Source organism: Peromyscus maniculatus, chromosome 3 (assembly GCF_049852395.1).
Source record: "Peromyscus maniculatus bairdii isolate BWxNUB_F1_BW_parent chromosome 3, HU_Pman_BW_mat_3.1, whole genome shotgun sequence".
NCBI lineage: Eukaryota > Metazoa > Chordata > Mammalia > Rodentia > Cricetidae > Peromyscus > Peromyscus maniculatus.
This window is the reverse complement of record NC_134854.1, coordinates 117,947,889-117,971,877: the sequence shown is the minus strand read 5'-3', so window position 1 is coordinate 117,971,877 and position 23,989 is coordinate 117,947,889. Positions and strand designations below refer to the sequence as shown.

Here is a 23,989-nt window from a genome sequence, read left to right as displayed (position 1 = left end):
TAAAGTAAGTAATGATAATGTAGTGGTTTCTACTCCAGCATCACAAGGATTAAGTGGACTAATAGGAAGAAATGCTCAGGTGCCATTCTTATCAACTGAACATTTAGAACCATGAACTTAGTTTTTAATGTGGGTTCTTAATGTCTAATTCCATTAAAATTTTCTACAAGAAATATTATTTCCTTTAGGAATTGTTTTGTTTCTCCTTAAGTAGGGGAAGAATCATATTTTCTGAATCTGCTTTTCTATATACTGTACCCACACTTCAGTGATTGTTTTAAAAATATTCTCATCAGTGTTACATAGATAGATTAACTGCTTTGGAAGTTTAATTGAAGCTTTATACACAGGCTTACTCATAATGTCTAGCCATTTTCAAAATTAACATTATCTAAAACAATCCCATTTGCTAACATAATGCATGAACTAAGGCACATGAACAGCATTCATTGTTTTTGACAGAACAGCTCTTTGTAGAGTGAAGGTATTATTAATAATTTTCATATGAATAAAGTGCTCAAGTCATAAGATAATATTTAACCTGTATATGACAACTCCAAACTTAATAGCAATATTAGACAGCAAAGCCTTTCTTTGGATGCCTTCCAAAAGATGTCACAAAAATTAACTGACTAAATATTCATCAATGCCATCTGTGTAGTAATTAAAAGTGAAAACTGGCATCAGATCGTCTTGTCAGCATGCCACCTTGAAGAATTATATAGTTTTTGGAAGGGCTGTTTCATAGATGGCCTGCTAATTAAAACGTAGCCTATAGGCAGCCGCAGTAGCCCTGCTCAGAGCTTTATGGAAGGGTGCCACACTTTAATTACTCATTTGCCAGTAAATACTAAACGTTTGCTTTGAGGTTTAAATCTTCATACTTGACTTCTGAATTTTGTTCATTTGATATATTTCTACTAGGAGCAGATTGACATTTTTGAAGGGATAAAGGACAGCCAGGCCCAGCGGATGGCAGAAAATCTAGGCTTCCTTGGGCCTTTGAAACACCAGGTACAGAGCTGTTTAGCGACAGCGTGTTTGCCTTGTTTTAGAAAATGTTGCAGGAACTTGTTTAATTGCCGCTGATGCTTGTGACTGACAGAAAACAAGATGATTGTGTCTGAATCTTTCCCCAAATTGTTTATGGTCAAGAAAATATTTCCTGCCCTTCTAAGAGGTGATGTTTACGATGTATGTATATGTATCTGATAGAGATGGGTGTGTGTATATATGTGATAGAAATGTGTATGTATGTATGTTTGCATGTGGTAGAGGTATATATATGATAGAGATGTATGTATGTATCTGTATGTGACGGAGTTATGTGTGTTTGTAATTTTATAATGTGTATATATGGGTGTGTGTATATAATGTGTGTTCATGCATACATATGTATGTTAAGAGATATATGTGAATACATATATATGAGGGTGTGTGTGTGCGTGGCAGGTTTATAATGTGTATATATATCTATATAAATGATTATATATGTGTATACAAATTTATGGTGCAGATTTGTTGTGCAAATTTATGATAATTATAAAAACATATATATATATATATATATATATATATATACACACACGTGATAAAGGTTTGTATGTATTTTGCAAGTAGGTACATAAACTTCATGCTGTTTGGAGATATCTTGTTACTGTGATTTTGAGACAGGGTCTCATGTATCTTAGACTGGTCTTGAATTTATGAGCCTCCTGGTTCCACCTCATGAGCCCTGGGATTACAGGCATATACCAGCACACTGTGTAAATGTGATGCTGGGAATCTAACTAGAGGCTTTGTGCAGGCAAAAATTCTGATCACTAAACTATGCCTCCAGACCTTTAATTTTTAAATTTTAAAAACTTTGAAATTTTTCTTAAGCATTGCTTGTGCTGCTTGGCATATACAAGTTCATTCTGTTAGGAATTTATTTCCAGTATCTATACAATGGGAATAATGACTACTAGCTGAGAAGTATATAGCAGAGATTCAGTTCAGTGCTGTGTGAGAACAGTTGTTGACAGTACTCCATTAAAGATGAATTCCTCTGCTGGGGTTGTAGCTCAGTAGTAGGATGCTTGCCATGCACATGTAAGACCCTGGATTTACTCCTCATCCCCTCAACCAAGGAAGATTCTCATTGTGTTTATTAAAAATGCATATCACTTGAATTGCTATGGGTATTTGAAATGAATATTGGTGGCATGAAGGCAATGTTTCACTCAGAACAATTAAAAATATAACCAACTTAGTAGTCATATCTTTTGACGTTGAGGACAAAAAATGGTACTCCAAGCTTTTGGGGGACAGAATCTGTCATGAACATCCAGTTCTGCTTTTGGTCTGACCCATGGCACAGGCAAGCTTCATCCCACAGCTAAATCAGAAGATCTTTGCTACCTGTTTTCCTGTCCTTTCCCTCTTTAACCCCAAGAGGCTTCCTTAGTAACTCTGTGTGCATTCACTGGCCTGGAGCTGCCCAATGACTATACAGTAAGTTCCCACAGTACCCGTGGAGGATTGTATCAGTATTCCCGAGAATACAGACATCTAGTTCATCTCCAGGTTCCTTTTAGAAAATGGCATAGTGTTTGCTTGTATATAACTGACACACATTCTCACCCAGGTATCTTATACCCCCTACAAATATCAATGTTCTATAAACAGTTGTTATATTTTATTGCTTGGGGAATTATAACAAGAAAAAAGGCCTAGGTGTTCAGGCCTTTTTAAATGAAGATTTAATATTCATTTAGAATGTTTTTTTTCTTTTTTAGTATTTTCTTTGTTTGTGTGTTTGAATGTATATGTGTGTAGGAATGCATGTGCCATGGTGCTCATGATCAGAGGACAACTTGCTGCAGTTGTTTCTCTTTCCACCATGTGGGTTCTGGGGATTGAGGTCAAGTCACCGGGTTTGGCAGGCAGAACCTTTGCCACTGTGTCATCCCTCCAGCCCTGCAATAGTAGTTCTGCCTGTGCTTAGTTGGACCTTTGGACAAAAGACCTACAGCTCCTGTTTAGCTCGGGAACAGTTTTTTGTTTTTTGTTTTTTGGGTTTTTTTTTCACTGATTTCTTTCAACTCTTAGATTTTAATGCTGTCTCTGGAAGTGTGGTGGTGGCAGTCAGTCAGTCAGAGAAGGATAAAGTGGAACAAAACTTCAGAAGTTTTTAAGGAAGGGGAGACAGCACTCATTAGGAAATGGGGGTAAAGACTATCGAAGAGGAAAGGATTCACCGTGATGGTAGAAGATGACAGGCCCTCCTGGACTAAGCCCCAGGAAGAGACAAAACAGCCAGCATTCAGCAGACAACTAGAGGAAAGAATTGTCCTTTCCGAGACTGGCAGTGAGGTGCTCTAGCGGCAGTCTGTTCAAAGGAAGATGCTGGACCAGTCTTGGGCTCTGTGCTGTAGTGGTTAGTTTCATGTTGTGAGAATGAGGTTGCTGACTGCATTTGCCATTTTAAAAGATATATTTAAAGGCTACTCATATAGAGATGTTGATCCCTGAAAGCCTGTCTCTTATGAAGTCATGATGTTATAGTTATTTGGCCCCACATTCGATTCCAAGTGTATTCAGTCACCTGTGCACATACTCTGTGCCTGCACGTGTGCCTTTCTTCCATTTTTCTATAGTCTCCTTTGCTAGATCCCAATCCCCATCACAAGAGGTACATGGCTCACTGCTGTGCTGTCACGGCTCATGGCACAGTACACCACATGTATATTATGTGCTCCTGAAGCATTTGGCATCTGAAAGGTTAAATGAAATCAGATGTCTAGGCTGTCTACATTGACTGCTTCTGGGATATCAACAGTAGGTGTCAGAATGTGGGAGCAGAATAAACCTAGAGTAGGTAAAAGCTGTCCACCCATTGTTGGAACGCTCAGCTTATGAGCCCAGTAGAGAGCTTTACAGATGATAACAATATTAAATAATATTAAATATATCCTAAGACACCCTTGCCACCTCCATATGTATAGAAAAATTAAGGGTTATTTATAGCTCTCAAATGGCATAATTATGTTTCCCCAGTGCCCCAAACACTTTCTGAATGTGCTGTGCAGAGAAGGAAAGGTGAATATGCAGCTTCTTGGGGTTACCAAGGAGCCAAGTTGCCAAGGAAAGGAAAGAAAGAATAAAAACTTTAAGACAGGGTCGTATGTGTCGCTGGCAGGCTGGCATCTTCACAGGTTTGACTATTTGCTCACTGAGCAAGCACTAATTGCATGTTGCTTTTCTAGGCTGTGTCCAAAGTACTGAAAGATAGTCATTGTTCTCATGGCCTAGTTGAGGTCGTTCTGCAGGCCCAGAATACATGCACTGGGGAAGGAGGAAGCGGGAAGAGAGAGGGACAATGAGAAGGAATGAGGTGTGGATGGCTTGGAATTTATTGAGGGGTACCCAGTTTGTTGGCACAGTAGGAAGGATGGATGGCCCATGAGCTCAGCGTAGATGTTTGTATCATGTGTAAAAACTGGAATCTCTGATTCAGGACGCTGCTGTAAGGCATGAGGATTGGTGCAGGGTGCCATACTCAGAGGAGGCATGTGAGAAAGCAAACAGAGAAATAGTCTTAGGTCACTGGTCCTGCAATGAAGAGATGATCCCAAGCTGAGGGACTGCAAGTACATCTGGAAGTGGTTGCCTTGGTAAAATCTGGATTCTGTATATTTTACCAGTGTTTTGAAATGGTTGCATTAAATCTTATTTATGTACCTAAAGTTCTTTCTTTTGGGTACTTTGTTCTTATTGATGAACTGCTTGTTAAATCACGTATTAAGTGTTAACTAGGCAGTGGCTGCAGAAGTGGATGGCACAGGATCTAGGTAAGTAGGGCTCTCCCACATACACACGTGCAGCTATACCACAACTGTCTAGTGACCATTCAAAAGCCAGACATGGAGTCACATGTACATATTCCCAACTACCTGAGAGGCTGAGTCACAGTTCCCTGAGATCATTCATGGATACAAAACCAACTCCAGCAATATAATAGGATCCAACCTCAAAAACAAAGCCCAAACCCCAAAAGATACTCAATTGCCATACCTTGCACAGTTTGGTCCTAGATACTCAGACACACATGAAAAAAAACAGTTTTGGGTGGGCTGAGCTTTGCTCTGATAGAAGACACCAACCAAGCAAAAACCCCACAACAAGCCAGAAACTCACTCGTTGATTTTATAACAGCCTCTGTTGTAGGAGGCCACTATAGAGACCACACTCTGGCTGTAAACATCCCTGAGGAAGCTGTGATGCTGGAGAAGGTGTGCTGATGCTCTGTGTATACACTGGCAAAATTAGCTCGTGGACCAAAGCACATGGGTCTGAAGCCCTGCAGTCCTTCACATGGCTCTGCCATGGCCTTGGGGCTTCCTCGGGTCCCCACAGTCCATAATTTGTGGTTGACTGGCTTTGTAATTTAATATAGTTTAGTGGGCTTTAAAAAGTGTCAACATTGAAACTAGGAAATAATAAAGTAAACCAAAAGAAAAAATTGTGAGAAATCTTTTAGACTGTTTCCAAAATGAGATTGGCCTTTTGAAAGTTTGTCAAAAAGCCAGAAGCCATGAGACATGAGTGATGTGATTGACCTTAGATTCCCATGTGGCAGGAGTAACACAAATATGGCTGAAAGATGAATGTTAAAGGGGAAACACATTTGAAATTTATATGGGATAAAGAGCAAATTTTATTCACATAAAAATACTTCCTTTAACTTCCTGATTAAAAAAAAATCCAAATCTCAACAGGTGAATATACAAAGTCCATAGAAAAGAAAATACAAACGTATGTTAGGAGCTAGAATGATGCTCAGACTCATTCACAATATGAGATTTTCATTAACACTACATGCACAATACCTGCTCTTACTTGCCTTGTCAGCACTGCATCAGCATGGTGCAGAAGCTGAATGGTGGTGAGTGGAAAGTCTTTCTGGACTGGCTTGTGGGAGTATAGGGTAGTTCCTGGAGCACTTGAATAGAATCATTCAGATTTAAAATGCTTTCAGGGATGTGGGGAGATTTTAGTGCTTTAGCAAGCACAAGGCCCTGAGTTCAATCCCAATGCTGGGAAGGTAGACACAGGCAGATCTGTGGATCTCGCTGACTACTCAGCCTACACAACTTGATGAGTCTCCAGGCCAGTGCGAGATCCTGTCTCAAAAAAACCCCAAATGGATAGTTTAGAGGAACAATACCCAAGGACTCCACGTGCCAATCATATGCATAATACCTCAGTCATATACACACATTTGCATATAGCCACAAACCCGCAAACACATACACATAATCATACACATATACAATAAACAATAAATGAAATGTTTCTATCCATTCTGCTACTGCTGTGGGGACTTACCCTATAAAACCTGGTCACATGTATTACAGAGACAAGAAAGATGATATTTTAACTAAATGAAGCTATTAGAAACAATCCATATGGTCATTATTTAAGTGATGAATGTAATGAATGGTAGTATAGCCACACAATAAAATATGATCTGACAATTAAAAGAATGTCCTATTTATCCTGGCAGTGAAAGTTTCTATTAATAAGGATAGAGGCATTTGTTGTTTTGTAAAGATGGGAAGTGTGCATCTTAGCATGTGCATAGAGTGTATCTCAGACAAAACAGAAGCTGTTGGTGTCTGCCTCAGAAGATCTGCAAAGCTGTGGTTGGGAAATAGAATCATGAGGAACCCTGACATACTGAGGAGCTTTATAAAATTTATATCTGTTACCTGCTCATAAAATATTTCATAGTGAAAAGATTCTGTCTTGGTCTAGTATAATAGCAAATGCTGGCAGCCCTACTGCCTAGGGTGGATGAAGCAGAGGGGCCATGAGTTTGAGTTTGCATAGTAAGTTGAGAGTCTGGGAAACATCTTGTATCCCTGACTGAAAAACAAACAAACAAACAAACAAAAAACCAAAACAAAACCATTTAGCCTTACACATTGGATGCATTCATTTATTTATGTACCTCAGATTTCAACCAGGATTTAAGAAAATTTTCACAAAGGCCTGAAATAAGATTCAGATAGTATGTGATTTATAGAAATGCTTTCGTCAAACATGGGCTAGCTTTCAATACTGACCCTAGTATGAATTTACATTTAGGGATTTCATTCATAGGTACTGTAAGAACTGAGAAAGTTAAGACTGAAGGAGTAGAGGGGCCCCTTTCTTCTACCCTGTTCTTCCCATGACCTCGATCCCTTGACAGGACAGAGCTGGCCCAGCAACCTGGAAAGAAGCCCTACAGGTGTCAGATGCAAAGGGGCAGGGCCACATGGCTCTGATGGTACATACTGCTGGGCTGGCTTGGTGGACATGCATGGCAATGGGAAGTAAAACAGCCAAGGATGAGTGCCACCCTGTATGCAACCACAGTTGCACAGGCTTACCCTATTTGTTGTAAGTGTGGACTGCCTGGAGCTGTGATGACTCCCACATGTGCTCTCCACCACATGCTGTAAACCAGCCTGCCCTGATATGAGCAGCGAGGACCCGTGAGCTGAGAAGAACGAGTGGGTGAAGCGAAGCCATGGTGACATTAGAGGGACTGCGTACGCATGCTCTCCGTGGTCTTGGCCTCTGGGACCCTCTGCGTCAAGTGGGAACTGCATGGTTCTGTGGCTGCTCTCTCTTTTTGAGACTTTCATCTTTCTGTCTCACAGTTTCCAGCAGACACTCAGGAATTGCTTTGCAGGCTTGGATTGATGAATATAATAACCATTTTATTCCAGCATAATAAGGAAAACCTTGTCATTAAAAACTCTCAAAAGCCTGTTTACCTTTTAACTTAAATGGAGCCTGTTTGTATTAGTGATTGTAGCTTATACTGCAGTCTAACGTGACTAACAGGGACATGATAATTCACAAAAGGATTAATGGCACTTTTAGGCTGCATAGAAAATATTTTGTTTTCTTAATAATGGTCTCTCTTAGTGTCTGGAGGAGAGTTGAGCAATCTCTTCTAATGAATAGCAATGGAAATTAAAATAATTATGTTTTTCAATTTTTCCCTTCAGAAAACCTAACTGAAAATAAAGACATAATTTGCTAATTTTAAGATTCTGTTAATGGAACAAAATAAACTTTTTTGTATTGCTTGGGTGTAATTCCATCTCTCTTGAACACTTAGGCAGCCGACCAGATTAAAAAGCTGTATCATCTCTTCCTGAAGATTGACGCTACTCAGGTGGAAGTGAACCCCTTTGGTGAAACTCCAGAAGGACAAGGTAACAAACAGCGGAAAGTTAGAAATACAAGTGGACTTTTATAATTATGCATATAAACTGTAAATTAGCCTGCAAAAAACTGCAACAGCAGCAGTCATGTTGCGTTCATTTCTCTCAGTAATTTAATTTCAGCTCATTTCAAATGCTCCCATGATGGTGCTCAACATTTTAGCATTTGCTGTAGGCAAATGCCAAGCCTTCCTGGGAGCTGCTTCCTGCCTGACTTTAGCCCCCTTCATTCAGTTCCTGCATGCAGACAAACACAGAGCCCAGGTTTCTCAGGAGTTGCTGCTGATAGAAGGATTTGGGTGTGGGTGTGTATCACGATACGTGGGTTTAATAACTGCACCTGATTTTTTCTGAACTGTTTGATGCTCTTAAATTTGCAAACTCTATAGACAGTTTCACATCATGCCCTGAATGGGACTTCCGTCATCTCAGCGAAGCCCCTATTCTGCAGTTAAACGCACTTGCTGTATTTGCTTTAGGTAAAGGAGGTATTTGGGGGAATGATTTCTCTTCTAGCAATGACTTCTACCACTCTTCACTATTTTGAGCCTCAGCAAATATCTTCAATGGAGATGCATTCCTAGCACAGGCTTTGAACTTCATAGAGCAATTTTGAGGAGTAGGGTGGTAGATAGGTAGAGTAGCTCAAACCAGAGTATAAGCTGCACAAACTTTGACCTTTTCCATGCATTGTGAACACTGTCTGAATAGGGCTTTGCAGGTGGAAGGGGCTGAATATGTATGTACAGACACCACTATTGGGACCAATGTGATTTTCTTTAGAGGATTTGTAGTCAAATTCAGAAGACTTTAAAAGACTCTGTCTTTGGAACCCAGAGAGACCTCAAGACAAATTCATATTCTTCATCCATCATATTCTGGCTAGAGATCGGCATACCTCATTGGCTAAGCTTCAAATTTATAGGAAAATAAGCTTTTATTAATCTAAGTGGTAAAAATGATATTATAGATTGGTGAGCTGGGTTATACACCCAGAGTGTGACACAAAATAGGTCTATACCCCACATTTATAAAAGAAGATTCCTCTGCTTAGCCAGTATAAGATTTTTCAGGAAAACCAGTGTCTAGCTGATGGGAAGTTCTTGTTTGAGGAAGTTGCTCAAAATATGGTATTGCATGGATAACCACAAGATTAAATCTGTACTTAAGTTGTATATGTGCAAGTTATGTTTATTTAAACTTGTTTTTTAAGATTTATTTTATATGTATATGTGCCTGAGTGAATTTATGTGTACCACATGCCTTCAAGTGCCTCTAGAGCCTAGAAGGCCTGTCAATTGGCTCCACCAGAATTGGAGTTACAGGCATTTGTGAGCCACCTCATGTGGGTGCTAGGAACCATACCTGGGTTCCTAGCTGCAAGGGCAGCAAGTGTTCTTAACACTAAGCCATCTATCCAGCTCCTCAAAATTAATTTTTAATTGCTGTGGCTAAAAAAACCCTCAGTATTTTATATAAAGAGGAAAAAGAATAGTTGCAACTGTTTTTGAACTTATATGCCAGGCACTGTGGTAGACTTTCATAAACAACCTTGTAGAAGTCAGAGCCATTATTCTCCTCTTTAAGAGGATCAGGCATTTAGCATGACTCTTCATTGGCAGCGAGGTTTGTGAGATGGGGTGGAAGCCCTTGCCTCTCAGTCCAGTGTACATGGTTGTCCTACCATGCCAGATCAATTAGAGCAAACTGCCTGTGGTTTTTCTTTGTTTTTTGTTTGTTTTGTTGTTGTTTTCCTCATTGTTTTCTTTTCAACTAGCATTTTGCTCTTATTAGAATGACCCAGAAATAGTCCCACGTTTTGAGAACACAAGTCACATGCATGCTCAAGAAATGAAGGAATTTACTATAAGGCTCTTAAACATAATATATTGAGACACACTTGGCTGTGCAGGTCAGTAATCCTAGCCACAGGAGAGTCAGGAGTTCCAGAACATCATGGGCTACAAAGCAAGACTTTGTCTTAAGACTGAAGCAGAGAGCTGGTGAGATGGATCCGTCAGGAGAGTGCTTTTTTTGCAAGCAGAAAGATCTAAATGTTTTCCTAGAACTCACAGAAAGAAAAAGTTGGATTTGCTGGTGTTCTTGCAGTGCAGCGCTGGTGAGGCAGGGACTGGACATCCCCGAGGCTCACTGACCTAATTGGTGAGTTCCAGGGTAGTGAGAGACTCTGGCTCAGTGGATGACACCTAGGGAGTGATGCCTGAGGTTGTCTGTGACCTCTGCGTGCATGTATGATCATGTGCATACAGCTAAACCATCATAAAGAAGAAGAAAGAGAGGGAGGAAGGAAAGCTTCCTACGGAGTAGGGCGACAATTTAGCTGTCATACTGTTTTATTCACCGCTGTGACCTGGCTGTAGGGGAAGGAGACTATACAAGGAACTTTTCTTGCAAGGTGTTCACAAACTTTATATAAAGGCTAAAGTTTGCTTTTTAATTAATAAGAACAGAAAAAATTCATGAGTATTTTTAAGGAATCATCACAAAGCACATTCTGTATGTACAGTTCATTAAAGCAGAAATCTTACATGATATTTTTAAGACCAAAATTATCTTTAGCTATTAATTTGTTCATTGTAGCGTAAAAGTTTGGCTATTGAATTATAATCACAACTAAATGAGAGTGTTGGTTTATAACTCTAATGAGCAGTAGTCAAATTAAACCCAATTAGGAAATGGTGATTAATGACCTAATGAGTAAGTTGGGTCTTCATTGCTGTCACAGTCCCGACGGCAGTCCTCTGTGTAGGAGCTATAAATGCAGTCATTTAGATCTTAGCAATGCTGATAATATTTATAATCTAACTGCTTACATCATATCCATGTAGTACTAACAGAACATTTCACATGAAAACTTGAATTATTCTTATAATCTGGAGGCTTAAGAGCTGTCTGTCACATAAACATTTTGACTTAAAAGCTAGCCATTGTGCCATTTCTTTGTAGGAGACTTTCCTCCTTGTCCCATTGCATACTAAGGAACATTTTTTTTTTTTAATTCACTTTATTGTTCATGTTCTTCCACAACATCCTATTGAGTGAAAAGTAGTGACGTCATTAACATCAAAGCTGCTGCATCACCATTGGGAAATGTTTGACATGGAAGAATTCCGGTCTAAGAACAGTTCCTTCCAATGTGCTTAACAATCTCGTTCAGAGGGTAATTTGACACTGAGTTTTATTGTGCTTTAGTGACTCTTTGCTAGGATTATAATGGTTCCTAGTGACCTACAAAAACCTATTAACCTTCACTTAGTTTTTGTCCACCAGCTCCTATATGGGTTACTTTTACTCACTTAACAGGGAGTTCAAGATGTGGAGCAGCATGTGCTCAGTACAGAATGAGGCTTCTCTTATTATCCATGGACCAAATCCATTCACTCAGCTGAAGGAATCGAACAGCCCTGCTTTCTCTGAATTGTTCTAACTTAGGCAGCTCTCAGTGCTGGCAGAAAAATGGTACCCAGTGTTGACCATTCCAGCAGCCATAGAAAACCCTTCACCTGGTTCTCATTAGCCATGTTAAGTCCCATGTCCAGCCTAGGCCAGTCATTGGTTCGTGCTCACATGGTTTAGGAGAAAGGCCATTTATTTCCTATTGAAAAATGGAACAATGAAATGAAAACACCTCTACAGGACTGACTCAGCCTTTATTGAAACAAAATTAAATTGTTGCTTCAGTAGTTAAAGAGAAATCAACTACTGTCTCCCCTGATTTAACTGTAGTACCAAGTTAATTCAGTAAATTTGTAGCCACATGAGAACAATTTTTCTTACAGATTAATGTAACTGGCTGTCCATTTATTCTTTCATTTTCCAAAGTCACTCTGAGATTCTGCATCATGTCTTATTTCTTCTTCCCTTTCCACCATCTTTGATCACAAAAAGATACCATTTGGGGGAGTCTTTAAACAAGTGATAAGCACCTTATCCATCCCCCAGGAGATATTGGAAAGAAAATTGTCATAACTTGGCATTGGTGCTTTTGACACCTGCTTGGTAAATGGAGGGCTGTTGCTAGCCATCCTACAGTTCATAGAGTGGTCTCCCCCAATATGCCCAAAGATTTCGAATTCCTGCTACAAGTCAGTTCCGTCTGGAGCTGCCTCCATTCACTGAACTAAAGAAGTGAGAACCACTTAGAACAGTGACTGTTTGGCCCAGATTTCTTGAGAATTAAAGCTGGATGATCCAAAGTTAACTGGCACATCAAATTCCTTTCTTTCTTCAGATTTCCCTAAATAACCACCCTGTTGCTTCTTGCTAACAAGTGCCCATGTTGTTAGTGGGTGTCCTCTGTTTCTCTCATTATACACAAGGCTCTATTTTCATGATCCTCTCTGGTTCTGTACTCTTCCCCACCCCATCTTGCCTCATATCTATTTTCTCTTCATAGCAACTGGATAAAAGTTCTAAAAAGTATACAACTCTTGGAACATCAATATTTAATGGAAAGCAGGACTCCTTTTAAAGCATCAGCATTTTAAAGCCGGCTTGGCAAGGCACATTTGAATAGCACATTATGGTTATTTATCACAAATCAAACACAGCACATTGCTTCAAGACAGATTATTTTCCAAACTAATTATGACAGTTGTACTTCCTGCTGTTTTTTTTGTTCCTTTTATGTGTATGTCTACCTTCTGAAATGCATTTTTTTTTCTTTTGTTTAACTCAGTGGCACATTCTTCTGTTGAAGTTCTGGGGTCAGAGGCCTCTTACCGTCAGTCATGTTCTCCATCAAGGTGGCTGAATTAGTAGCTTGCAAAATCTCACACCACTAAACAAAACAGCACAAACACCCTATGAATATAAGTACCTTGGCTTTCTTTGATATTTGTTCAGAAGGAAAATTCATTTGTATAATCTATCAACCATGTAACAATATGTTTTTGATGGTGGAAATTGTTTTATAAATATTAATAGGTCTGTTTTTTTCTCCTACTTTGTACACAGATTGGTTTTTGTTCAAGATGAATTTTCTATAGAATTGAGGTTTCAGTTATGTGACACTGAAATTCTTAATGTCGGAGCTAAGCTCCACACCTCTGAAAATACATTTTATCACAGTTGTTTGTTGTTGAATTAAGTGAGAAAGCTAAGGTTTGAGCAAGCAGGGCAAGTTGATTTTATTGGCCTGTTTTTGACATAGACCTGAGTCCACTTGTAACACCACAAGCAAGTACATTGGGAAGGGTGTCAGCAGGGAAATCAGCATGAAAGAGTCCATTGGTATGCAGGGGTTAATCTCCCCTTTTTGTGTAGCTTTTATTTTGTTTATTCTTTTTTCATTCTTCCTGATAGTAGGAGGACATACTTAAGCTAAGTACCTTTTTGACTACTTGAGAATATTATGAATGTGGGTGGTTACTCATCTATTGAAGCAAGATATAGATGTGCTGAGAGGTATATCTAAATAGGGATCACTATATAGTATCAGTAAACATATGGAGGTTTGTGGACCTTGTGGTCTATACTGTGGTTACCACTTCTGCTGTTGTCCTGTAAAGAAGCCCTGGACAATATGTAAATGAAAATACAAATGTACATACAAAACCGGTGATGAGCTGGCTTGAGAGACATAATTTGCTACCCCTGATACCCATCCCCATGTGAAACTTTGAATCTTTAGCCACCATATGCAAAGGTATATAATTTGAGGGTCATCAAAAGCCTTACGTCCTTCAGTTAAAACTTCCTTGCCATGTCAGTTATGCTGTTAAAAATGCCAGTCTCTAAGCTTCTTGCTCTGAGACAGTTCTTCTTTATTCAGATGACTGCTGATCAGGTACAGCAGGTGGCCTGTACACATTCATTTATTTATGTCTACTCTAAATAGAAATTTAGGGCTATTAAAGGAATGAGACAGGTTATAGTAGTTTCTAGAAATGAGAGGTAGCTCTGTAAACTGAGCTACAATAATGGGAAGCTCTAAGCGTGCAGAATGTACCATGTTGGTAATCATATTCCCCTGTGAGGCTGAGTGTCGGGCGTAGCTTCTCCTTCTGCCAACACCACAGAGTACCAACAACCCTGATCCTCTTTATAGACGATGGCTTTGAGCTTAAGAGAAATCATGTGACCAGAGCTAGCTACTTGGGCAATGCAGAACTTTATCTATGTCCTTGAAATGCATGTCACAGTCTTTCTCCTACTAAACTCAGCACAGACCACTTCTGTGACCATTTCTCTGACACCAACCAGATGTCCTGTTATTCAGTTCAGTTCACATATTAAGAGTCAGAGTCACACATTAAGGGTTCTGTCTCACAAGACTGATGCTCTCCATTGCTGTTTGTCACAAATCTATTTTGGACACTTTTGACCAGCCAGCTTACTTGAGTGTTCTCACAACCTGCTCTTCAGTTCTTGTCATTTGTTACAGTGGCTCATTGCATTCTGAGAAACACTTTCCACTGTTTTTAGATACAAAGGAAATTTTAAATTATTTCCAGGAAATTCCCAGGGGTGTTGTGCTCTGTATCAGGAAACAGAGCCAAAGGCCAAGTATGAGAATGAAAGATCTACCTGTAGCTGTATTGCTTAGAAAGTTACAAGGGTTTTAGGATCTCTGTGCCAAGAATTGGATTTGAAAACTGCTATCTTTTCTATTTGAATCCTGCCCCCCGCCCTCATTTTTTAATACTGGGTGACGACCTACATTGTAAAGCTGTTTTAAAGGCTCTGGCTCTGGGGATTTTGGGGACATGGGGCTAAGCTGAAGGAATCATTCACTAGAACTTTTGAAGGTTATATCCACCTCTGTTTTCTTGCCTACTTTGCTTCCTATCTATTTTGGTGTGAACAGCCACTGCCACACACTCAGCCAGCACGGCCGACTTGTCAACCACACCTTACCACTAAGGATGAACTGAAATCATCAGGCAGAATACAGCCTGCCTTTCTCAGGTTACTGGTGTCAGATACGTTGTCACAGTCATGTCGAAATAACTGAACAGACCAAAGTGTATGAGACAGACAGGAAAGAGAAGGACGGAGACACCAAGACTGTTAGGCTGTACATGGGTAGGCCACACTGGCCTTTAACTTGAAATCTTCCTAACTCAGTCTCCTAAGTGCTGAGTTTCCAGTGTGTACCACTAGGCACAGCTTTGACTGTGCCTTCTTAACGAAGTATTCTTACTTAACTTCACAGTTGTGCAGTATTTTTAGCTTCCCAGAGCTCTTGGATCTGCACACATTGATCTGTTCCCAGACAGGGAGCAGCTGGCCAAGGCTGCTGTGGGTTGCTCCCCTGTGGTCCCACAGCCTTTTTTTTCAAGCACTGGGTTACCTGTCGGGTTCTCAAGCTGGTCATCAAACAACAAGCTTCTTTCTGCACTTGGTATGTGCATCATAACATAAAACCTTTTGAAAATCTGGCTTTGCAGGCATTTGGTTGGGACTACCTTCTGAACTTTGCATACATCTCCATTAATTATCCTTTCTCTGGAGCAGCTTGCAACTGTATTCTTTGTATTAAGGGGCAGAGTTTAGCTTGGAACTATTTTGATTTACTGGTTTATTGATCTTGACCAAGAATTCTTTTATTTGCAAGTCTTCACTTAGAAAGTCAATTTGATAGTCTTTGCCCATTCATTTTGAAGGTGTCACTTACAAGTAATCTTGTCAGTGAGTAATGTAGGAGCTAAAATTACTAATAAATTAATTAGAATGTATTTATAAACCCAGTGGAAAGCCAAGAATGAAGTTGCTTTTCTATTGATTATTATACTGGTCATTAACTGCTGAGAAAGTGCCTTTGCAGGGAGCACAGAGCACTGGCCGATTCCTTTGGTAATTGCAGAATTCCTTCATTACAACTACACTATTGTGGAAAGTAATTACTCATTCACTTCATGTATTCATAGTGTGGGCAGTGGCCGGAAGTTTGTGGCAAGACTAGGGACCTAAACATTTGTCACCTTCCATGTAAGATTTTCTCTTGTCAGTCAGAACTCATTTATGTAATTTTTTATCTTTTTTTCTACCAAGTCTTCTTGAATATAAATAAACCAGTCCTTCACAGACCTGCTTCAAGTGCTTGAGTCATGTGCAAGAGAACTTGGGTGAAATTTTCCTGGTGCCTGTGAGTTCAGGGTGCCATAAACAGCAGTTTTCTTTTTTTAGGAAGCAAGTAGAGTTAGCTGGCCATGGCCATTGCTTTTCTGTGAAGTACTGGGAAATGATGGCTCCCATTTCAAAAGTGAAGTGCTTCTCAGCAAAGCTTAAAGAAATGGCACAACATCTGTAAATGTTTGACCAAAGACATCTGGTTTTTAATATCTCAGATGCAATTAGAGGATGTTATCATGGCATGGTGACACAGAAAACAAGTGTCTGCTGCAAGTGAAATAATAAACATGCCTGAGTCCGGATACTGCAGATGTTTTCCTCTTTCCTAAAGCCATCACCTGAATGTCCTGTTTGCAGACAAAGATGCTCTGTGACCCAACTCTGTCATAGAGTGAGTTTTGCTGTGCACAAGCTGTTTGTATCCAACATGGAGGTCCGCCTCTAGCAAAGGATATACACTGTAGTGCCAGAGGTGCCCGGCTTCTTGCTGTTGACAGACCTGATAAGTCGTAAGATGGTCTGCCCGAACCGAAGACATACACACAGGTCAAGGAAGTCTGTAGACTCGGGATTGCATTCCCTGTTCTTTACAAGTGAGGAAACCAAGGCCCACTATGATTTGAGGCCATCTTACCAAGGTCACAGAGTTAGTAATGTATGCTAGAAATGGTTCAAAAAACAGATTTCAAGTTTTCTCACCCCCAAAAGTTACAAGGAAAAGAAGGAAAACATCTGTGAAGGAAAGACATATGAATTTGTTTCCTATAGTTGTCATTTTAAAATACATGTGTATGTCAAAACATCATGCTGTATACCTTAAATCTATTCAATTTTAATTAGTATTGAGAGGTAGAAGAATTAGGACTCAAATTATAAAGTATGTATTCCAACTCGGCATTCTCTTTATTATGTCCAGAAATATTAATGAGTACTAAGAGGGTGCTGATAAAATATAGATTTTACGTGGAATGTCAGGGACAGAGAAAAAAAGAACTGGTATCATTACCGTGTTTTGTTTTCGCATAAAAGGGAAGGCAATGCTCACCTGCCAAATACTGACTGTAAGTGATGCAGGTATAACCGTGACTCCAGAGTACAGGAGTGCTGGTTTGTAGCTTTAAGTGGATGCTGGTGACCTTTGTTGTATTGCTGAGCAGAAACTGACAGGTATGAGTTGCTGTCCTTATTATTAATGTAAGTCCCCTCAGAACAGGGATCCTGTCCTAAAAGTTCAAAGGTCAAGAAAGCAGTGGCTTCCCTGCCTGTAGTGTGAGAAAATTTGAATGTCTGCCTCCTTTGCTTCTGTGCCTGCTGGCTTGAAGAACTCAGTTTATAGATTCCCAAGACTCTCAGGTATGGCCTCTTTGTCTTTTTATTTAGTTGTCTGTTTTGATGCCAAGATAAACTTTGATGACAATGCTGAATTCCGACAAAAGGAAATATTTGCAATGGACGACAAATCAGAGAATGAACCCATTGAAAATGAAGCTGCCAGATATGATCTCAAGTACATAGGACTAGACGGGAATATTGCCTGCTTCGGTAAGTACCAACACCGAGTCTGGAATTTTATAGGATTTCTGATATACTATTTACTAATAGCTGTTAAAATAGGTCTTTTCTTATACTGTCAAATGGAAGTAGAGTTTCCTCTCAAAATCCATTTTGATTGATGGTCACTGATTTAAAGCAGTTTCTCGTCTCTGGCACTGCTGAGCTTTGGGACTGGATAATATTTTGGTTTTGGGGGTCTGACCAGGATATGAGGTTCAGTAGTGTCCCTCTCCTCTAGAGACAGCTAAAGTTGTAGAAATGGAGCACGGAAAGTGCCCAGATGTTTCCAGGTGTCTATGGTGTGCCACAGCACTCCAAAAAAGACCTGCTGAGAGGCTGGAGAGATGGCCACTGGTAAGGGCCTGCAAACATGAAGATCTGAGTTTGGATCAGTGGCACCCACTTAAAAGCCGGTGTGATGGTATGTGGTGATATCCACAGTCCTGTGGAGGTGGGAGACGGCTGGGATGAGGGAGCTTGCTGTACTGCCAGTCTAGCTAAATGGTGATCTCTAGAGTTAGTGAGAGACATATGTTAAAAAATGAAGTAGAGAAACAGTAGAGAAACACACCCAACACCAACTTCTGGCCCTCACATGTCCGCACGTGTGTGCACACACACATACACACATGCCCATGTGTATATACATATTAAAAGAAACATTGGTTTAAAGCATCCCAGCTTTGTTTAATAAAACTAACAACTCTCCCTATGCATTCAGCATCATATGCTAAGAACTGTGGAGAATCAGATTCTGAGACAAAAATCATTGTCTCATTTCCTTTCTGTGTCTGTGATGAAATATTCGACTAAAGAACGTTGTGGGAGGACGGAGTTTATTTAGTATACAGCCACAGTCCATCATTGAGGGGAGAGAGGGCAGGAACTTGAAGCAAAAACCATGCTTGTAGGCTCAATTACTAGTTTATTACTTCTTATCCAGCCCAGGACCACCTGCCCAGGGAATGGTGCCACCCATAGTGGGCCTTCCTAACTCATTAATGAAGGGAATCCCACACACATGCGCCCACCAGCCAATCTGATCTGGACAGTCTTAGTTTAGACTCCCTTCTCAGGTGACTGTAGGCTGTGTCAAGTTGACAGTAAAAGTTAACTAGGGTACAGAGGAAGGAGCAAAGGACATGAATCTAATCATTTCACTAACATTTCAGATTGAATGGTAACCAGTTGCCAAAATACTTAATTCATTATTCCATTTTATTAATCAAACAACGGGCTCCATCATAGCCATCTAATTTAGTGAAAATGGCTTATGCAGCTGAGATAAGAATGGGTCTGTAGAGGCAATACAATTTCAGTTATTGTCCACGGCTTCTAGTGCTGTGATTTATTTGCTTCCGGCTTAATTGCACACGACTGTGTTTCTGCTAGAAACAATTCGTTGCACTAGAAACTGAGGTCTTCATCTTAATGGAATTAAAATAAAAAAGATTTGTTGCTCATTAAAACAACAGCATCATTATATTAAGAAGTGAAGAGACTTCAGCAGTTCACTGTTCAATACAACAGAAAATGGCATCCAATTACAATTGATACCTAAAGCTCCTGCTCAGTATGGGAGTGCTGTCTGAATGGTATGGATCATTCACACCCTTCTGGCTGCCATAAGCAAAGGTGCCCACAACTTCTGTAGACATTTGGAAAGGGGGACAATATAGGGGTGTGTTTAGAGCAAATTAAATACAGGTATTTCTGTATGTGTCGCACAAACTGATTAAAACACTTCACACTTCTTGAAGATCTTTTATTGCACACACATTCTTTTTATGATGGACAATACATGCTTTATTTGCTGAGCTTATGCTTTGGTACACATTAGTCCACCCCATGATCCAGGCCCCCACTCTCTATTTGTATTTTAGTGTCCCCCACCTTAATTAAAGTAATCACAGTTCATAGGCTTTTCTGGGACCATTCAAGGGTCAGAAAAAGTAAAGGTTGTCTTATCTTGAGTGGTTTGCTGACTACACCACCCCCAGTCTTTGTTACCCGAGGACAGTAATGCTCTATAATTAGACATAAGAAGCAAAGGAAGTGCAGTTGATCAATGAGAGTTAGCTCTAGGAAACAGGAATTCAGTGCTAAACCACTACTTCAGTTCCCAGGAAAGGCCCATAACTTGTCTACTTTAATTCTAGTTTTAATACTGGGTTAGTAATTAGCATCTTGTATTAAGTTTTGTCTTTGCTTTTTAAGTGTGTGTGTGTGTGTGTGTGTGTGTGTGTGTGTGTCTGTCTGTCTGTCTGTCTGTCTGTCTGTCTGTCTGTCTGTCAAATGCTCTCTGGAGTTCAGAAGAGGGTATTAGATCCCTTGGAACTTCGGTTACAGGTGGTCTTGAGCCTAGGTGCTGGGAACCAAGTTGAGGTCCTCTGGATGAGTAGTACCTGCTCTTAACCACTGAGCCATCTCTGCAGCCCCTGGCTTTTGCTTTTTCAGACAGGGTTGTACTATGTGCCCCCCAGGCTGTCCTGTTACTTACTTACTATGTAGCTTGGGCTGGCTTGAATTCAGGCTCGGCCTGCTTTAACTCTCTGAGTGCCAGGATTCTAGGGATGTGCCACTATGTCCCTGCTTCTTACACTGATTACAGAAGGAGCATCAAGGGATGCTGGGTTTGGCTGTTGTTTCTGATTTGAGTTGCTGTTGATGAGATCATATAAAGATGCATGCCTGCAGTAGGTGAAGAAAGAGCAGAGACCTGAGAAGTTGGGTTAGTCACAGAAGGGTACACATTCAGAGAGCATCTCCATAGGGACAAGCTCATTGTCACTCTTGGCTCAATCCATTTGAACAGCTAGCCACTTCTCACAGCTTTTATTCTTTCTACCCATTCTACACAGAGCCTTTCCAGAATCCACAGCCAAATTGGTTCCTCCCCTTAATTGTTGCTTTTGATTTGAATTATTGATGAATTCTCTACATTTCTATTTTCTTACTTATTCTTTGGATATACTTACCCCGATTTTTAACTATAAATGGGTGTGAGTTTATGAGTTGGATGGAATTTCAGTCAGGGCACAGATTGGCTTGGAAATGATAGCACCCTCATTTAGCTCTGGGTGTTTACACACCATTTTTCATGCTGAATAGTTTATCCTATGTCATGTTATGTGCTATTTGCATTTCAGTGAATGGTGCTGGATTAGCCATGGCTACTTGTGACATCATTTTCCTGAATGGAGGGAAGCCAGCTAACTTCTTGGACCTTGGAGGTGGTGTAAAGGAATCCCAAGTCTATCAAGCATTCAAACTGCTCACATCTGATCCCAAGGTAACTTTTCTTTAGTAGGAATATGGCATGGGAATATGGCATAGTCTTCGTCTTCTTGAGCCTCCACATGATGCATCTTGGCACTTGATGCTAAAAATGAAGAAGCCAGCATGTGTTTTGCAGCCTCAGGTACAAGTTGTGGAATCTATTTATTGCAGTACATGATAATTTGACTTTGTTTCATTTGGTTAAAGGCTTACAAGCAGCTTCTGGGTCCCATTTCAGAAACCGTACCTACAAAGTCATGGGACGTGGAACAGAACACAAAAGACAGTGTGTCAAGCAACGATGTGATGTTGATTGTCATGTATTTGGGTAATTGACACCAAGCCATGAGTCCTCTGTGTACATGGCTTAGGACAGCCTCACATTCCTTTTGTAAAGATCTTGAACATATTACCAGAATATTAGAAGTTTATAGAATTTTAGAATCACACATTACAGTATAGAATGTTTGGAAGAAATAATAGCCTCGCTGTTTCTGCGTGTGGTTTAATCTCCATCCTTTATTATGACAGTTTGTAGCTTCTGGATTAAGTAGTAAATTCCTGAATGTAGTTTTCCAAATGCTGTTGTTGATTTGTGTAAGTTTTTTCTGTTAACTTGAGTGTAGTGGACTGGACTGTATTCTCTGTGCCCAGCTGGGGGCATTGCAAGCGTTCCGTGAGTTCTTGGTCAGTTCCTTTCCTTGCTGTCATTGTCCTTACTTGGTCATCAATGGATAACAGGCTTAGACTCCCTTCTAATATCAGCTTTTAAAAATGTGTACATTTCATTTAATTCTCTTAACTGGACTTGGGGCTAACTGTATGCCATAATCATTTGTATTAAACTTCATTCAAGTATGTTATCTCAGTATTGTTAGAGTATTTAATAAATTTTGTTGGTTGCTAAATTATTTGAAAACATAAGAAATTTAGACCATCCCCCAGAAAAATCATGAATAAAAACAGAACCAGAGTTGTCTCTGCCCCACCAAGACCTGCACTACGGCTTGCTTCATGTGGGTGCTTCTCATTAAGAAGTACACTGGCAGTAGCTGGTTTGGCTTCCCGTGCAGTTCGGTTCCACATGTGCAGTATGCTTGTCAGAATTTCTTGTGCCTTACTGTTTGCTAAATATGGTTTACCTTACACTTTTCTGACTCTTTTGTTCGGATTCACAAAACCAATGTTAAGATATCATTAGCTATAAGATGTATTCAGTTCTCCAGTGTTGTCCAGGAATAGCAAAGCAATGCAATCTAAGCCTCTTATCCATCAAAGGTATTTGGAAAAAGCCCTGCTTATACAGGCTGTGTTGTTTATGTTTCTTTGGTCACCAGTGGTCCTCACATCCTATGTTGTTTTGCCCATGCCTTCATATTTCCTTCTAAGGGAAAAATCATTTTGTCCTCTAGAGATCTCCACTTGAAGTGCACTCTGTAGGTGCTGTAAACATGTGACACACAGTGCCTGGCTGTCTGAACCATCAAGTACAAAAGGGCAATGGTTGGAATAAAACATTGATTATTAGCTTCTGTGAAATTTACTTTTATTAATGATAGAAAGCCACCGAGGGTTAAATCTACACAGACAAGTATCAGGACTTTTATTTGAAACTTTTTTTTTTTTTGCTGAGACAGGGTTTCTCTGTGTAACAGTACTGGCTATCCTGGAACTCACTGTGTAGACCAGGCTGGCCTTGAACTCACAGAGATTTTCCCGGCCTCTGCCTCCTGAGTGCTGGGATTAAAGGCGTGCTCCACCACTGCCCAGCTGAAACATCTTTTCTTAGTAGCTGCTCTTGAATTTTAACTTCATAAAAGGACAGGGTGTAAGGGATTTCAAAAATGACTTGCAGAGCCATTTTTGTTTTTTGTTTAAATAGTCTCTTCAAAAAATTTGACTTCACCTTATAGAATATTTTTAAGTGCTTGGAGTATTTCAACTTTTTTGAGATTGGCTGTCATCCTGGGATGGATAAAGGGATGTGGGAGTTATTTTATTTTCCTCACACTATATCAGGAAAATGAATGCATAGCTCATCTCCCAGAACATTTTCCAAACCTTGAAATTTCTAAGCTGGTTAAAAAGCCTGGAAATGTAATCAGTGATTTCAATCCTGGCTTTGGTTCATGCAAATCAGAGAACAGTGAAACAAACAAAACACAATACAGCAAAAAAGGTGCAGATGAGTTGATTCGATTTCGCAAAGAAACAGCTTGTAGTTCTGGCAGTGATTGTTTCTAATAGAGCCCTGTCCACCTGCCTAGAGTAGTGCTTCCAAGAGCCACAGCTAATTACTTCAAAGTATTGTCCTCGAAACTCAGAATTACAAATGGCTTATTGGTGTTAAACCAAACCCACAGTTTTCACACCTATGTGTTTGTTGTAACAACATAATTTATTGGTAAAGTAATAAATACAGCATCATTCAAGAAAAATAGGACATATCCCCATGTTTCTATCCACAGTGCTAGCCATAGCTCTGAACTTTACATTTCTTTTCCTTGCCTAGGAAGCCCAAATACTTGTTTTCATATTTCAACATAATCTACATAACAAATTCATGTATTTGTTTATAACATGTGACACAGAATTCCTCTTCTAAACTGTCTAAACCAAGAATCTTCAAGATGGCTGTTTTTCAACTGGCTTCACATGAAATTTAATCATTCAGTATTTTATTATTCTTGTATTTTCCATCAGGGCCCAAGTGTAGAGAAAGGCTGGGATCACAGGTCTCACAGGAGTAGATATGACAGAAAGTGGAGTTTTGTTGCAATCTGTTAAGAATA

General features: G+C 39.9%; 1 protein-coding gene across 1 annotated transcript in view; it reads left to right on the top strand.

Moving 5' to 3' along the window:
* The window catches only part of Suclg2 (succinate-CoA ligase GDP-forming subunit beta), a 294,010-nt gene that overhangs the window by 171,286 nt on the left and 98,735 nt on the right, over positions 1-23,989 (top strand). The window contains exons 6-9 of the mRNA XM_076567432.1: positions 925-1,014; positions 8,162-8,258; positions 17,745-17,906; positions 21,068-21,210. Coding sequence (XP_076423547.1) covers positions 925-1,014; positions 8,162-8,258; positions 17,745-17,906; positions 21,068-21,210 — 492 coding nt within the window. The remainder of the gene's footprint in view (positions 1-924; positions 1,015-8,161; positions 8,259-17,744; positions 17,907-21,067; positions 21,211-23,989) is intronic.